Source organism: Rhinopithecus bieti, unplaced genomic scaffold (assembly GCF_001698545.2).
Source record: "Rhinopithecus bieti isolate Rb0 unplaced genomic scaffold, ASM169854v2 scaffold_34943, whole genome shotgun sequence".
In the NCBI taxonomy this organism is placed as follows: Eukaryota; Metazoa; Chordata; class Mammalia; order Primates; family Cercopithecidae; genus Rhinopithecus; species Rhinopithecus bieti.
The window spans coordinates 297,548-315,028 of record NW_016815584.1 but is presented as its reverse complement, the minus strand read 5'-3'; the positions used below and the strand labels follow the sequence as shown (position 1 = coordinate 315,028).

The window sequence follows — 17,481 nt, the reverse complement described above, 5'->3', positions numbered from 1 at the left end:
TCAAATCAGCAAGAAAAAAAAAAACAAAACAATTCCATTGAAATGCTGGCAAGTAACATAAATAGACATTTTTCAAAAAAAGATATACAAATGGTCAAGACACATATGAAAAAATGCTTAACATCGTTACTCAGAGGCCAGGCGCGGTGGCTCAAGCCTGTAATCCCAGCACTTTGGGAGGCCGAGACTGGTGGATCACGAGGTCAGGAGATCGAGACCATCCTGGCTAACACGGTGAAACCCCATCTCTACTAAAAGTACAAAATCTAGCCGGGCGAGGTGGCGGGCGCCTGTAGTCCCAGCTACCCGGGAGGCTGAGGCAGGAGAATGGCGTGAACTCGGGAGGCGGAGCTTGCAGTGAGCTGAGATCGGGTCACAGCACTCCAGCCTGGGTGACAGAGTGGGACTCCGTCTCAAAAAAAAAAAAAAAAAAAAAAAAAAAAAAAAAGAAAATCAAACATCGTTACTCATCAGGAACATGCAAATTAAAACCACGATGAGATACTACCTTACCCTAGCCAGAATGGCCATTGTTAAAAAGTCAAAAAGCAATATGTTTTTTGGATGTGGTGTTTGGATGTGTTGGATATGTTGATATGGATGTGGTGAAAAAGGAACACTTACACACTACTGGTGGAAATGTAAATTAGAAAAACCTCTATAGAAAACAGATGGAGATTTCTCAAAGAACTAGAAGTAGATCTACCATTAGATCTAGCAGTCTTACTACTGGTTATCTACCTAAAGGAAAAGAGGTCATTATATTAAAAAGACACCTGTATGTTTACCACAGCACAATTCACAACTGCAATGATATGGAAGTAACCTAAGTGCCCATCAACTGATGAGTGAATAAAGAAAATATGGTATATACATACCATATACTATTATTCTGCCAGAAAAAAGAATAATGTCTTTCTCAGCAACTGGAGGAAACTGGAACTGGAGGCCATTATTCTAAGTGAAGTAACTCAGAAATCCAAAATCAAATACCACGTGTTCTCATGTATAAGTGGGAGCCAAGCTATGGATATGGATGGGGATACAAAGTGGTGTAATGAACATTGGAGACTCAGAAAGGGAGATGTTGGGAGGGGAATGGGAGATGAAAAACTACTTATTGGGTACAATGTACACTACTTGGGTGATGGGTGCACTAAAATCCTAGACTTCACCACTATAGAATTCATCTATGTAACAAAAAACCACGTGTACCCCTAAAGTTATTGAAATAGAAAAAAATTTTAAAAATGAAGCCAGGGTCATACCATGATTTTTTACTCTGAGAGAGAAACAGCCAAAATTATTTCATTTGGAACTCATTAATACATTTACTCAGCAAATATTTATTTTATATTATGATGTGATAGGCAAATGATGTAATGGAGGAACTACCTTATTCTCCAGTATAGGTAAGTTTTCTGCAGAGTTTTTATTCTTCTGTGGGCAAACAGCACAAACAAACAAACAAGGAAACAAATGATTTCCAAATATAAGCGACATTAGGAAAACAAAATAGGGTAATGTGAAGGAGAATCACGGTGGTTATGGAGGTCATTTAGAGGTGACATTTGAGCTGAGTCTTGAATGACAGAAAAATGACAAAACCATTTAAGACCTGGGGTAAGAAAGAGTTTTCAAATGCAACAATGGTCCTTAGGCAGAGCATGTTTGCTGCATTTATGACAGAAGCTGGTGCTCCCGGAATATAGTGAGAAGAAGAGTCATGGGAAATAATGTCAAAAAGGTAGTTAGGGACTTGAAAATGCAAAGCCTTGTAAATCATGGTTAGATTCAGATTTTATTCTACATGTATTGGGAAGTATTTGACTATCTGATTTGTATTTTAGAAGGATCACTCTTCGTGCTCTGGGGAATGGCTTATAAGGTTGGCATGGGGAGAAACTAGGGCACAAAGACAATTAGAACTTGCAGGGGACCCAGTGAGACCTGATGGAGGTATGGACTAGGTGGTAGAAGTGGAAATGAAGAAACATGGATAAATTAACTTATAGTTTGGAGATAAAAAATAGATCTTAATGATGCTTTGTATATGGCAGATGGGGAAAAAAAGAGAGTCGATGATGACTTTTAAGTTTTTGGCTTATATAGTTACATGGAAGATGAGATAGGGAATTCTGAGAGAGGAAGTATTTTTGATTATAGTAGGAAGGTAAAAGTGTTATTTCAGACATGTTAAGTTAGAGATGTCTACAAGCCATTCAATTGTAGTTGTTGACCAGGCAGTGCCGTATTAAGCCTGGAGCTAACAGAGGACATAGCTGGCCTATGGGATAGTGTTCAAACCATGCATTGAATGAGATCACTTAGGGAAAGAGTGTGGATGGAGAAGACATTCTTAACCCATTGAATGAGATCACTTAGGGAAAGAGTGTGGATGGAGAAGACATTCTTAACCTGAGCTCTTGGACTGTCAGTTGAGGTTTAATAGCGAAGGAAAAGTCAGCAAAGGAGATTGAAGTCTGTTAGTGAATTGGAAGGGAAGGCAATAGAATGTGCTGTCCCAGAAGGCAAAACAAGAAAATGTTTCAAGGAGTGGTCAATTGTGTCTACTATAATACTTCTGGGTTGGGGTGGGAGTTTATAGTGTGAAAAGAAGAATTAGTCAGAAGAGACAGATGGAAAATAACTTCAACTGGAAAGGATTAATGAAATAATCCATTAGTGTTCTTATTCCTGCATTTAAAATTTTCATGAAATTTTATATATTGACTTCATTAATGGTTTCTGGTGTTGACATTACACTTAAAAAGGCATGTGTTGCCTTGCTATTGTAAATAACCTTCAATTTCTATTTCTTCTATAATTATGTTAGTAGCTCTGTTTTCATACATGTAAACTTTGTGGACAATCACAAATTTATTTTTAGAATGTGGAGTGGAGCAGCGACCCAGTTTTATTTTTCCCCAAGATTTATTGAGCAATGTACCCTGTCTTCGCTGATCTGAAACTGCATATTTCTCTAAGAATTTGGGTCTCTGTCTTGACTCTCTATCTGTCCTCTGATTGCTACTTGTGCACATATTCCATACTCATTTAATTACTTGACAAATTATTTGATAAATTATTTCAGTAGTATTGGACCCAGTTTATGTACTTTCCTGCTTTAATTTGGCCATTGTTTTCTGCTCAGTATTACTGCTAATCCTCCAGGAAAACTGTCTAGTACAAACTGAATTCTGTAATCTGGAGAGAGAAAGTTAAATTTCTATAGGAAAAAGTTGCCTCAAGTCATAGTTGTGTTGGCTGAAGGTCAGGGACAACTGAAGTGGCGCTCCTGATTTCTCATGTTACTAGCAGGCAAAGGAGAATTTACCACGAAGCTCCTCACTTTCAGGGGCATTTTCCAAAATTTATTTAGTGGGAGGTCCTGTAATGCTGCAGTTCCCAACCTTTTTGGCACCAGGGACTAGTTTTGTGGAAGACAATTTTTCCACAGACCAAGGGAGTGAGGATGATTTCGGGATGAAACCATTAGCTCATCAGGAATTAGTTAGATCCTCATAAGAAGTAGGCAACCTAGATCCCTCGCATGCACAGTTCACAGCAGGGTTTGCACTTCTATGAGAATCTAATGCCACTGCTGCTCTGACAGGAGGCAGAGCTCAGGTAGTAATGTTCGCTTGCCTATGCTCACCTCCTGCTGTGTGACCCGGCTCCTAACAGGCCTGGTCCATGGTCTGGAGGTTGAGGACCCCTGCTGTAATGGGTTTTGTGATCAGAAAAGTATTAAACAAAATTTAACACCCTTGGAAAACAGTTATTTATAAACATTGCATTTTATTTGTTTAATAGGTTGAATATATACATTGTTTGGCCATTTTGAATTTATTAACAGTGTGGCAAAGTTAGCTAAATTTGCTATTAGTAAAACTGAAAACCGTTTGACAAGCTCTTAGAATTATGCTAATTGGTCTAAACTATAGTAGAAGCTATTTTAATTAAAAACTGTAGCTATATAGTTTAATCTATGACCCTCATAATTTGATAGAATTGAGCTCATAGGTGTTGTGAAGTATGACTAATGCCCCAATATAAATAAACAAGTAATAAACTGTCATAAACAGTCTCAATATACTCTGAATTCTTTCTTCCAACAGATTTAATTTGTATACACAATAGTAACACATTTGGATAAAAATTCCAAATTTGATTTCACTTTTACTTGTTGATGTTTGTAATGAGATAGTCTTTCTGCATACGTTAAAATTCATGTGTTAATAGGTGTTTTAAGGAGCTTGTAAAAAGAGATGACTGTGGAAACATATAAATACCCTAAAGTTTTATCTTTCCTTTGAAAACAAATTTCTCTTAAATTTAGGATTTTTAGACAACCTATGTTTGATCAAGTGGAAATTTAATGTACATAAATAGGCACTGATGCTTGCAAGTAAACGGCATAAAGAGTGGTAAAGTAAGTTATGTGAGGAATGTTTTTTAAGTAGTAAGAAGAAAACATGTTATGGCTTTGTGGGTAACATGTATAAAATAATATTGTGAATATTTGGGAAATACACAAATGAGGAAAAATTGAAGGTTCCAAAGAGTGACAAAACATAAGAATAAACTGCGGGGGATATGTCACTTGGACAGAAACACACTGAGTGAGGTCCCTGTGTGTGTATATGGCACATGGAAATGAAGATAAGCAGAAAGCAACTGTTGTTGGGTTTAGGAGTCAGAGTTTGGAGTTCAGTGCTGACAGAGTATCTGAAATTCAAGGGGGGAATCCAGGAAAAGAAGGATCCACAGTGTAAGGAGTTACAAAATCTTATAAAGCCACACTTAGGCAGGAACTCAGACAACTCAGCAAAAATAACAACAACAACAAAATAACCCGGCCAGATGTGGTGGCTCATGCCTGCAATCCCAGCACTTTGAGAGGCCCAGGCAGGTGGATTGGTTGAGCCCAGGAGTTCGAGACCAGTCTGGGCAACATGGTAAAACCCTGCCTCTACTAAACATACAAAAATTAGCCAGGTGTGGTGGTGTGTGCCTGTAGTCCCAGCTACTCAGGAGGCTGAGGCAGAAAGTACAACTGAGCCTGGGAGGTCCAGGCTGCAGTGAGCCATGATGGTGCCATTGCATTTCAGCCTGGTGATATACGAGACCCTGTCTCCAAAAAAACAAAACAAAGCAATATATATATACACACACATATATAATTTATTCACATTATATATATTATGTATATAAATAAATTATTTGTGTCCTTTACTCACTTTTTAAACCCCATGTGAGTAAAGGACATGAATAATTGTTTAAAAGAAGACATAGAAATGACAACAAGCATATGAAAAAATGCACAGCATCACTATCATTAGAGAAATGCAAATTAAAACTAATGAAATGCCATCTTACGCCTGTCAGAATGGCTATTATTAAAAGTCAAAAAATAACAGACATTGGTGAGGATGCAGAGAAAAGGGAATGCTTATATAATGTTGCTGGTAATGTAACTTAGGATAACCTCTGTGGAAAACAGTATGGAGATATCTCAAAGAAGTAAAAATATAACTACTATTTGATCCAGCAATCTCACTACTGGGTGTTACTCAAAGAAAAAGAAATCATATCAAAAAGATACCTACACTCATATGCTTATCACAGAAGTATTCACAATAGCAAAGATATGGAATCAACCTAATTGTGGGATAAAGAAAATATAGTATATAGACACAATGGAATACTATTCAGCCATAAAAAGAATGAAATCATGTCTTTTGCAGCAACATAGATAGAGCTGGAAGCCATTATCTTAAGTGAAACAACTCAGAAACAGAAAATACTGTATGTTCTCACTTATAAGTGGAAACTAAATAATGTGTACACATGGACACAGAGAGTGCATAATAGACACGGGAGAGTCAGAAGGGTGAAAGAGTGAGAGGCGGGTAACAGATGAGAAATTACTTAATAGGTACAATGTACATTATTCAGGTGATGGCTATACTAAAAGCCCAGACTTTATATTCATGTATAAAAAATGCACTTGTAGCCCCTAAATTTATATAAGCTAAAAACAAAAAATAAAACTATCCCTTGGTTGATTCCTGACTTGTGCATGCATAAGACAAGACTCTAAGAAAGTAAGTAGAAAACAACAGCCAGATGGCTGAGAGAAAAGATTTTAGCAGTAGCCCTGAACCAGGGCAATAGAATTTTAAATGCAGGTGCTGCCAAGTGAAAGATTTGGTAAAACCTTAGACTTTCTAATGAAAACCCAGAAGGACCATGCCCTAGAAATAAGGACAATGCTCTGGGACTAAAGGGTATACCCTACAACTAGGGCTATACCCTGGAACAAGGACATTTAACAATAAATTAATGCCGAGAGTGTTTGTTATCAGCAGGACCATACTTCAAAAACTATGAAGTATTTTTGTTACGTGATTTGTTGAGTGAAGGCAAATAATATCAGATGGAATTTATGACCCAAGGAAGTAATAAAGAACATTAAAAATAGTAACTATGTGGAAACATTAAAAAAGATTACTTTTCTAAGTTTTTCAAAATACGGTTGACAAATGCAAAAATAATAACAGTGTATTATACAGCTAATAACATACATAAAAAAATCAACAGCAATAACACAAAAAACTGAAGGGGCAATAGGATTAAACTGTTGTAAGATTCTTGTATTATGTATGAAGTAGTATAATATTAATTCAAGAGAGAATCTGATAAACTGAGGATGCATATGATAATCTGTAGATAAACAATTAAAAAACCAAAGCAAAGAGGTTTAGCTAATGGCCAATGGGGGAAATAGAATGACTGAATATAAAAAATTCTCGAATAAATCAAAAGAAGGGAGAATAATGGGCATATTAACAAAGACTAGAAGAAAAACATAGAAAATGGATTATGATTATAGATGTAAACCAAATAAAAACAATTACATTAAATGTTCATAGCATAAACACTCCAAACAAAAGGAACATATTCTCAAACCAGACAAAAAGACACAATTGTATGTCATTCACAAAAAATGTGCTGTAAAGACAAAGACAAGTTTAAAGTAAGAGACAACCTATGCCATGCAAATAGCAACCAAAAGAAGGCTTGGTGTCTCTATTAATACTAAAGACTATTTCAAAATGAGGGGTGTTATAAGATAAAAGGATTATTTAATAATACACAGAGGGTCACTTGATCAAGAAGAGATAATATTCTCTAAATATTTATGTACTGACAGCAGAGTTATAAAATATATGAAACAAAATTAACAGAATTAAAGGAGAAATAGGCAAATCTGTAATCAGAGTTGGAGACTGTAATGCTCTTCTCTAGTAATTGATAGAACAAGTAGACAGAAAGTCAGTAAAAATATAAAAGGTTAGAACAATCAACTAGACCTAATTGATATTTATAGAGCACTATATCCACCAAGTGCATTATATACATTCTTTTCCAGAACACTTAGAACATTCATCAAACATACCATATTTTTAGATGTAAAACAGTACCAATAGATTTGAAAGGATTAGAATCCTACAGTTTTCTTACCACAATATAATTAATTTGGAAGTCAGTTACAAGGTATACAGTAGAAAATCCCCAAATATTTGCAAATTAAGCATCATACTTCTAAGTCGCCCATGGATAAAAGAAGAAATTGCAAGAAAAGTTAGAAGATATTTTGAACTAAAAAATGGTAAAATATAGCCTGGGTGCGGTGGCTCACGTCTGTAATCCCGGCATTTTGGGAGACCAAGGTGGGTGGATCACTTAAGTTTGAGAGAGTTTGAGACCAGCCTGATCAACATGGCGAAACCCCGTTTCTAGTAAAAATACAAAATTAGCCGGGGGTGGTGGCGCATGCCTGTAATCCCAACTACTCGGGAGGCTGAGGCAGGAGAGTCGCGTGGAGGTTGCGGGTGAGCTGAGATTGTGCCATTGCATTCCAGCCTGGGCAACAAGAGCGAAACTCCATCTCAAAACAAACAAACAACCCCATAAAATTTCACAGAAAATTCTAGGCTCAGGTTGCTTCTAAGGTGAGTTGAACAGAACATTTAATGAAAAATTAATTCTAACTCAACACAAAACAGAAAATAGGCGGGCAGTCCGGCCCCATCTGTAGTCATCCACATTGAATCATCAGCATCAGCATCACTTTGGAATTTGTTAGAAATGCAGAGTCTTAGGACAAACTCCAGTCCTAGTGATTCAGGATTTGCATTTTAGCACAGTTCCTGAATTTGTACCTTTTTGTTCAGCAATGCGGTCCTGAAGTGATGAAGTAAACAGAATGGTGAAGGGAGGTGGGGAAAATATTTTTTTCAAGTTCTAGGGTTTTTTTTTTTTTAACTAGTTAATTGTTTTATTTTGTTGAGACTCTAAACTTACCTTAGATTCAGTATTTTATTTGTGAATGAGATTGAGCTAGAACAGTGGTTCTCATATGGGAGCAATTTTGTCCTTCAAGGGATATTTTGGAATATCTGGAGATATTTTTTTATTGTCATACAGAGAGTTGAAACTGGCATTTAGTGGAGAGAGTTCAGAGATGCTCTAAACATCCTAAAATGGACAAGAGAGCTTCCAACCAAGAATTATTTTGTGCAAATGTTAATAGTGCCAATATTGAAAAACCATGAACTACAGAATCCTAAGGGTCCTAATAGCTCTGAAATTCTGGGATCCAATTTAACCGAAAAGACATTCACTGAATACTGTGTGCCAAGTTATTATGGTCTTACATTTGTGTGCCAGCGGGGAGACACTGTCCCACAGTGTATGCATGGGCATACACTATCTGGTCCCTAACCATGTATATGACCATTGATCTATGCCAACCAGACAATACACGTTCAGAATTTTGAAAAGAATAGGAGACCTAGAGTCAGCCACTCTCATACTACAAGGAAATCAGTAATGCACTCTCTGACATTAGTAAGAGTAGGCCAAGAACTGTTTATAACTAGCCTTATCACTCAGATGTACTTTCTATTTCATATTATTAAAAACAAATTATACAAACTATCCTGTATTTATAAACATATTGTGCATCACATACAGACTGAAAGAAAAAATGACCAAGGGAAAAGAAAAAGTAAATAAATTGGGAGCAAAATGAACATTGCTTATGCATATTGAAATCCATGTCAGTACTAGAAAATAGAGCTATTCCATGCCATTGTTTTTGACAATAAGGCAATATTTTATGAAAAAAATCATAGGAGTAGAAATTTTTCTAGGTCATAATTGTTAGTAGTGTTATAGTAAATAGGTGGAACAGAAGCAGACCACCTAAAGACTCGTATTTTCAACTCTGCATGCTATATATACGAAGGACAGATATTGACCTAAAGTGTTAAGAAAAGTTCAAGGAAAAGGCAACTAAGGAATATGATAAAGGATCTGGGAATTATATGTTATGATGAATGAGTAAAAGAATAAAAAAATTTAAAGGAAAACTTTAAATAAATACATTTAATGTATATAAATCTACATACATTTTGTAACATGTACATGTCTTTGTATTTTAGGATTCTGCATAATCCCACTCGAGATATATTGGTTATGCCATGTAGACGAGGAATTAGATTAATTTTCTACATTGCCTGGAGACCTACTAAGTCAAAGCATAGGGAAGAGACTTCAACTTGTGAAAAACAGTCAGACCAAGTTTCCCTGGATGGAGAGTAAATTTGCCATTGTCAGTTTCCTACATATATTATGCTACTAACAGGCACTGGTTTTATGCTTACTTATATTTATTCTTACAGGAATGAATCAGAAAGACTGAAGAAATTAAAATAGATGATGTAGGGCTTGGATAGAGAATTTAAAGTACTGAAGGGCTTTATCACAGGGGAATATCTAAACAATGATTTTAGCAATAGACAATAAAATTGAGGGAAAAGTTTTTGGGTCTGAAATCTGAGTTAGCAGTGCCCAAGGTAAGGGCAGGGAAATTCTACTACAGATCATTATTCAGTGATCACATCTGAGGACAAGCCACTCATTCTGACAATAGGAATAAGAGTACACTTGGAAAAGATGTACACTTGTTTACATTATCTCGATCTGTAGCCTGATGTTTCCTGAGATGTTTCCTCTTTTATGTCAATACGTTGCAATAAGTAAGCCACATATCTATAATTTCAGATGATCTGTTCTTCCAGAGGAAAAGATTTCAGAGTGTGTGTCAGATTTTCCATCGCAGTCTATAAGCTAAACTCTTCCCTTTCATTAGACAGATATTATCAACTCACGGAAGCCTTTCTCCCTCCTTTTATCTTTTATTTTATAATTTAGTCATTTTGAAGAAAACAACACTCATATGACCTTTGGCACTGTCAATTTCCCGGGAATGGCAAGAACAGGAACAAGGCCAGGCTTGGAGGAGCAGAGCCTGAAATAGCATGCATCCGATATATCTAGTGAACCTGTCTTACTCCAATTTTTGTGCTTAAGTGTTACCTTCACAAAGAGTTTTGCCTCTGTGAGTGCTGAAACAGGATGGTTGACTTGGCTGATTGATTTTCTGGCCAATTCAAAAAGTAGTAGAGGGATAAGGAGGAAAGGTTTTACTCCTCAGTAGCTTTGTAGACTGAATCATGGCATTTTCTTAATTTCAAATACACTGTCTTTAATAAACATGAAAAACCTCTAACTTCTTCAAATATATTTAAAATGACTCAGTAGTGTGCTGAGAAGATAAAATGGAATTCCGAAACCTACGTTTGCACTTTTTCTGTCTGCTAATCCACATAATTTCTGACTAGAGGTACGCTTGGAATTTACTTTATTTGGCCTTCTGCTGTTTTATGTGCCACAGTCTCCCACAGATACAGGATAATTGGTTTAGCGTTTGGGGATCTGACCACAAGATGGCAGAGCTTCTCTGCTCATGTAGAATGTATGAAAGGATCCTTTTGGTTGACTTCTGTGAGTAGGCTGAGGACAGAAACAGATGCCTCTGTGGACCGTTTAAGAAACCACAGTGCTTTGGAGGAAAGGAAGAGATACTTGAAAATATAGTTCTCTTGGCTGGAGATTGCAGGTTCCGGTGGGGAGAACAATGAAGACACTTACTGGATCTTTGTTGCTGTTTTTGTGGCTGCAGCTGGACTGTGAGTTGAGAGCTTTTGAGGAACAGAGTGTTTAATAAATATTCATTAGAAGTCTGAGGAGGAGACTCATCTGGTCTTTTTCAGAATGCCTGAAGTTACTACAGTGAAAAAAATAAAAAAGCAAACTCTAGAGAATGATGACCTGATGATTTTGCCTGATTTTTCCTTTTGCACAGGTGTGAGTAGAGGAGAGGACGTGGAGCAGAGTCTTTTCCTGAGTGTCCGAGAGGGAGACATCTCCGTTATAAACTGCACTTACACGGACAGTTCCTCCACCTACTTATATTGGTATAAGCAAGAACCTGGAGCAGGTCTCCAGTTGCTGACATATATTCTTTCAAATATGGACCTGAAACAAGACCAAAGACTCACTGTTCTATTGAATAAGAAGGATAAACATCTGTCTCTGCGCATCGCAGACACCCAGACTGGGGACTCAGCTATCTACTTCTGTGCAGAAAGTACACATTGCTTCTCAGGCACCTGTATCCTGTACCTAAACCTGCGCCTGGGGCTAAAGCCACACTCTATTTCCTTTACCTTTAAGTCAGGGATTTTGCTGTTTTGTATTTTTAATGTTACAAAACATCCTAAAAAGTCAGTTTCAAAATGACTTAACAAGTTTCAGAACATTTTGATTAAACTCTTTTTGGGAGTTAATGATTTCTTAGTTGAAATCCTGGTCTTAGGGTTGACTTTATGGCTGCCATAAAGTCATCTGAATGATTTCTCCCTTACCAAGGACATCTTGGTGTCAGAGAATCCTCTCCTTGATGGAGTCTCTTATCTTTTAATATTAGTATTTGTTAACTTTTTCTAATTATAAATATATTAACTGCATGGTATAGGAAAAAATAGGAAATTATAAAATAACAATCAAAATGTCTTATAAGCCTATCACACAGATAATTCATAGCTGACATTTAGTATTCCTTCTTCATTAAAACAAAATTAGGATCGCTCTTCCTGTGGCAGCAGCTGGGGTGAGCGGAGCAGTGGCTCTCTCCTCTCTCTGCCATGGCGTGTGCTCGCCCACTGATATCCGTGTACTCTGAAAAGGGGGAATCATCTGGCAAAAACGTCACTTTGTCTGCCTTATTCAAGGCTCCTATTCGACCAGGTATTGTGAACTTTGTTCACACCTACTAGCACAAAAACAACAGACAGCCCCATGCTGTCAGTGAATTAGTAGGTCATCAAACCAGTGTTGAGTCTTGGGGTACTGGCAGAGCTGTGGCTCGAATTCCCAGAGTTCGAGGTGGTGGGACTCACCATTCTGGCCAGGGAGCTTTTGGAAATATGTGTCATGGAGGTCGAATGTTTGCACCAACCAAAACCTGGCGCCATTGGCATAGGAGAGTGAATACAACCCAAAAAACGGTATGCTATCTCTTCTGCCCTGGCCGCCTCAGCCTTACCAACGCTGGTCATGTCTAAGGGTCATCGTATTGAGGAAGCTCCTGAACTTCCTTTGGTAGTCGAAGATAAAGTTGAAGGCTACAAGAAGACCAAGGAGGCTATTTTGCTTCTTAAGAAACTTAAAGCCTGGAATGATATTGAAACGGTCTATGCCTCTCAGCAAATGAGAGCTGGCAAGGGCAAAACGAGAAACCATCACCATATCCAGCGCAGAGGCCCCTGCATCATCTATAATGAGGATAATGGTATCATCAAGGCCTTCAGAAACATCCCTGGAATTACGATGCTTAATATAAGCAAACCGAACATTTTGAAACTTGCTCCTGGTGGGCATATGGGACGTTTCTGCATTTGGACTGAAAGTGCTTTCCGGAAGTTAGATGAATTATATGGCACTTGGCATAAAGTTGCTTCCCTCAAGAGTAACTATAATCTTCCCATGCACAAGACGATCAACACAGACCTTAGCAGAATCTTAAAAAGCCCAGAGATCCAGAGAGCCCTTGAGCACCATGCAAGAAGATTCATCGCAGAGTCCTAAAGAACCCACTGAAAAATCTGAGAATCACGTTGAAGCTAAACCCACAGGCAAAGACCATGCGCTGCAACACCATTCTTCGCCAGGCCAGGAATCACAAGCTCCTGGGGAATACAGCAGCATCCAGCAGCAGCTGCACTAGAAGCCAAATCAAATGAGAAGGGGATGGTAGGCAAGAAGCCTGTGGTAGGTAAGAAAGGAAAGAAGGCTGTTGTTGGTGTTAAGAAGCAGAAGAAGCCTCTGGTGGGAAAAAAGGCAGCAGCTACCAAGAAACCAGCAGCTGAAATGAAGCCAACAGAAAAGAAACCTACTACAGAGGAAAAGAAACCTGCTGCATAAACTCTTAAATTTGATTATTCTACAAAGGTCAAATCATTTTGAACAGCTTCTTTTGAATAAAGACCTGATCAAAGAGGCAGCGAGGGAAAAAAATTTAGGATCACACAGACTTGCATTTTAATTTAATATTATATTCTAACCTGAATGTTTAACATTTCCCCAATCTTATAAAAGGAATTTTAATGATTTATGAGTAATTGTATAAGTCAGCATTTTATTTCTCCTATAGTCATCCCATATACTTGTGGTGAAAGACAATATTTTTCTGAACTCAGGTGTTACCCTTTACATAGTTTCTTACATGTAGGAAGTTTAAAATTTTCTAGAAATTTATTTTTTCTTCTGTTCTAGAAATAATTTATTTCTTCAACCACTTGTGCTCTTTTCCTCTTGTTCTTTCTTCCTCCTTGAGGTGCTGAATGTTTTCATTCGTCCCACATTTTTTCTATTTTTCACAGCATTTTAAAGAGAAAGTCTTATGTTTCTAACATTGTATGCTAAGGTTTCTTTCAGCACTGATGATATTGGGATTTATTAAACCTTCCAGGAGCAGATAAGGAGGTCAGGGTTGATTTGCAATTTTTTGCCAAGCCAGAAGCCAGGATGTCTTTTGCTAGTAAGAAAGGTACATCGCACATATTGAGAGCCCACTTGGAGAACTTGCTGGAGAGTTCCATAGTTATCCTCTTATGTGCCTCAATTGGTTTTATATTACCATCTCTTTGTATGACTGTACCATTCTAACAGGGAGAGTAGTTTGGTGACCTAAGATCAATGGTTTGGTTCCTTAAAAATGACAATGATGCTATTTGGTATTCTTCTAATGGCATGCAGACAAGCCACAGTTTGTTTCTAAGGTTAAAAATTTTGTTTAAAAACAGATGTTTACTTTCTGAAATTCCTTATAGAGACAATTAGTATTTAGTTTTTCACTTTGTACTCATTATCATCATTATCATCCTCCTCCTCATCATCATCAAAGTGGAAGCCCATTCTTCCTCATATAATTCATGATCAGATTACCCTTTATTATTTTACTCTTTGATCTCTTTCTACTCCCCAGGAGCTCTGTCACTGCTTTATAAGTGTTAGTCCAGTTGCTCATCTGTCCCTAGAGCTTCTCAGGTGAGCTTTTATCATGTAGGCTCATATGGGTTGATTAGACTATCCTTCAAGTCTACCTTCTTTATAATATCTTTAAAAAGTTGCTCAGTTTTTAGGGCTATGACTTGTGTCACTCCTTGTATCCAGCACTTGTGTGTATTTCACTGTTTTAATGTTTTACCAATGGACATTTAAGGAAAGGGGCTAGGTAAAATGCATTGAGTACACAGATCCATCAATATATTTGAAATAATGCATGTGAAGCACCTAGCATGATCCTGGCATGTAATCATCATTATTTAATACCAAATGGGTACTGACATATTAGCAGAGTTCATCCTCAATATGGATACAGCTAACTAAAAACAAACAGAATATAACTTTCTCTTATTTCTGGCTTTGTGTTTCACTTTTTCTGGTATCGTGATGCACACTAAATTGAACACGTCCAAAACTAGAATATGTCTTTTTATTTTATTTGTTTACTTATTTATTTTGAGATGGAGATTTGCTCTGTTTCCCAGGCTGCAGTGTAGTGGTGTCATCTTGGCTCACTGCAACCTCTGCCTCCTGGGTCCAAGCGATTCCCCTGCCTCAGTCTCCTGAGTAGCTGGGATTACAGGTGCCTGCCACCATGCCTTGCTAATTTTGTATTTTTGGTAGAGACAGGGTTTCACCATGTTGGCCAGGCTGGTCTTGAATCAAGTGATTCACCTGCTTCAGCTTCCCAAAGTGTTTGGATTACAGGTGTGAGCCACTTCACCTGGCCAATATCTGTCTTTTTAAAAATAAGTTTTTTGATATAGACTTGGCAAGATGGCCGAATAGGAACAGCTCTTGTCTGGAGCTCTTAGCAAGATTGAGGCAGAAGGCGGGTGATTTCTGCATTTCCAACTGGGGTACCTGGTTCATCTCCCTGGGACTGATCAGATAGTGGGTGCAGCTCATAGAGGGTGAGCCAAAGCAGCGCAGGGCGTTGCCTCACCTGGGAAGTGGAAGGGGTCGGGGAATTCCCTTCCCTAACCAAGACAACTGTGAGGGACTGTGCCGTGAGGAACGGTGCACTCAAGCCCGGATACTGTGCTTTTCCCACGGTCTTCACAACCCACAGACCGGGAGCTTCCCTCCGGTGCCTATGCCACCAGAGCCTGGGTTTCAAGCACAAAACTGGGCAGCTGTTTGGGCAGACACTGGGCTAGCTGCAGAATTTTTTTTTCATACCCCAGTGGTGCCTGAAATGCCAGCAAGGCAGAACCATTCACTCCCCTGGAAAGGGGGCTGAAACCAGGGAGCCAAGAGGTCTGGCTTAGCAGGTCCCACCCCCACAGAGCCCAACAAGCTGAGATTCACTGGCTTGAAATTCTTGCTGCAAGCACAGCAGTCTGAGGTCAACCTGGGACACTTGAGCTTGGTGGGGAGAGGGGCGTCTGCCATTGCTGAGGTTTGAGTAGGCTGTTTTAGCCTCACAGTGTAAACAAAGCCGCTGGGAAGTTCAAACTGGGCAGAGCCCTCCACAGCCTAGTAAGGCTGCTGTGGCCAGACTGCCTCTCTAGATTCCTCCTCTCTGGGCAGGGCATCTCTGAAAAAAAAAAGCAGCAGCCCCAGTCAGGGTCTTAGAGATAAAACCTCAATCTCCCTGGGACAGAGCACACGGGGAAGGGGTGGATGTGTGGGCAGTGTCAGCAGACTTAAGTGTCCCTGCCCGATAGCTCTGAAGAGAGCAGTGGATCTCCCAGCACAGCGTTCGAACTCTGCTAAGGGTCAGACTGTCTCCTCAAGTGGGTCCCTGAATCCCGTGTCTCCTGACTGGGAGACACCTCCCAGTAGGGGCCAACAGACACTTCATACAGCTCTGGCTGACATATGATGGGTGCCCTTCCGGGACGAAGCTTCCAGAGGAAGGAACAGGCAGCAATCTTTGCTGTTCTGCAGCCTCTGCTGGTGATACTCAGGCAAACAGGGTCTGGCATGGACCTCCAGCAAACTCCAGCAGACCTGGAGCAGAGAAGCCTGCCTGTCAGAAGGAAAACTAATGAACAGAAGGGAATAGCATCAACATCAACAAAAAGGATGTCCACTCAGAGACCCCCATCTGAAAGTCACTAATATCAAAGACCAAAGGTAAATAAATCCATGAAGATGGGGAGAAACCAGCACAAACTGTCTGAAATTCAAAAAACCAGAACACCTCTTCTCCTCCAAAGGATCACAACTCCTTGCCAGTAAGGCAACAAAACTCAACAGAGAATGAGTTTTACGAATTGACAGAAGTAGGCTTCGGAAGGTGGGTAATAACAAATTCCTCTGGGCTAAAGGGATACGTTATAATCCAATGCAAGGAAGCTAAGAACCTTGAAAACAGGTTAGGTGAATTGCTAAATAGAATAACCAGTTTAGAGAAGAACAAAATGACCTGATGGAGCTGAAAAACACAGAATGAGAACTTTGTGAAGCATACACAAGTATCAACAGCCAAATCAATCAAGCAGAAGAAAGGATATCAGAGATTGAAGATCAACCTAATGAAATAAAGTGAGAAGACAAAATTAGAGAAAAAAGAACGAAAAGGAACAAACAAAGCCTCCAAGAAATATGGGACGATGTGAAAAGACCAAATCTACATTTGATTGGAGTACCTGAAAGTGACAGGAAGAATGGAACCAAGTTGGAAAACTCTTCAGGATATTATCTAGGAGAACTTCCACAACCCAGGAAGACAGGCCAACATTCTAATTAAGGAAATACTGAGAACACCACAAAGATCCTCCTCGAGAAGAGCAACCCCAAGACACATAATCATGAGATTCACCAAGGTTGAAATGAAGGAAAAAATATTAAGGGCAGCCAGAGAGAAAGGCTGGGTTATGCACAAAGAACAGCCCATCAGACTAACTGCAGATCTCTCTGCAGAAACCCTACAAGCCAGAAGAGAGTGGGGTCCAATATTCAACATTTTTTTTTTTTTTTTTTTTTTTT

General features: G+C 38.7%; 1 pseudogene and 1 gene segment (V, D, J or C); both read left to right on the top strand.

The window, feature by feature from the left end:
* Window positions 1–10,922: 10,922 nt before the first annotated feature.
* LOC108516115 (T-cell receptor alpha chain V region CTL-L17-like) lies at window positions 10,923–11,718 on the top strand. The segment is given in 2 exon segments: window positions 10,923–11,105; window positions 11,282–11,718. Coding segments are annotated over 2 exon segments (489 nt in total).
* Window positions 11,719–12,107: 389 nt separating this feature from the next.
* On the top strand, window positions 12,108–13,401 carry LOC108516157 (60S ribosomal protein L4 pseudogene; annotated as a pseudogene).
* Window positions 13,402–17,481: the final 4,080 nt, after the last annotated feature.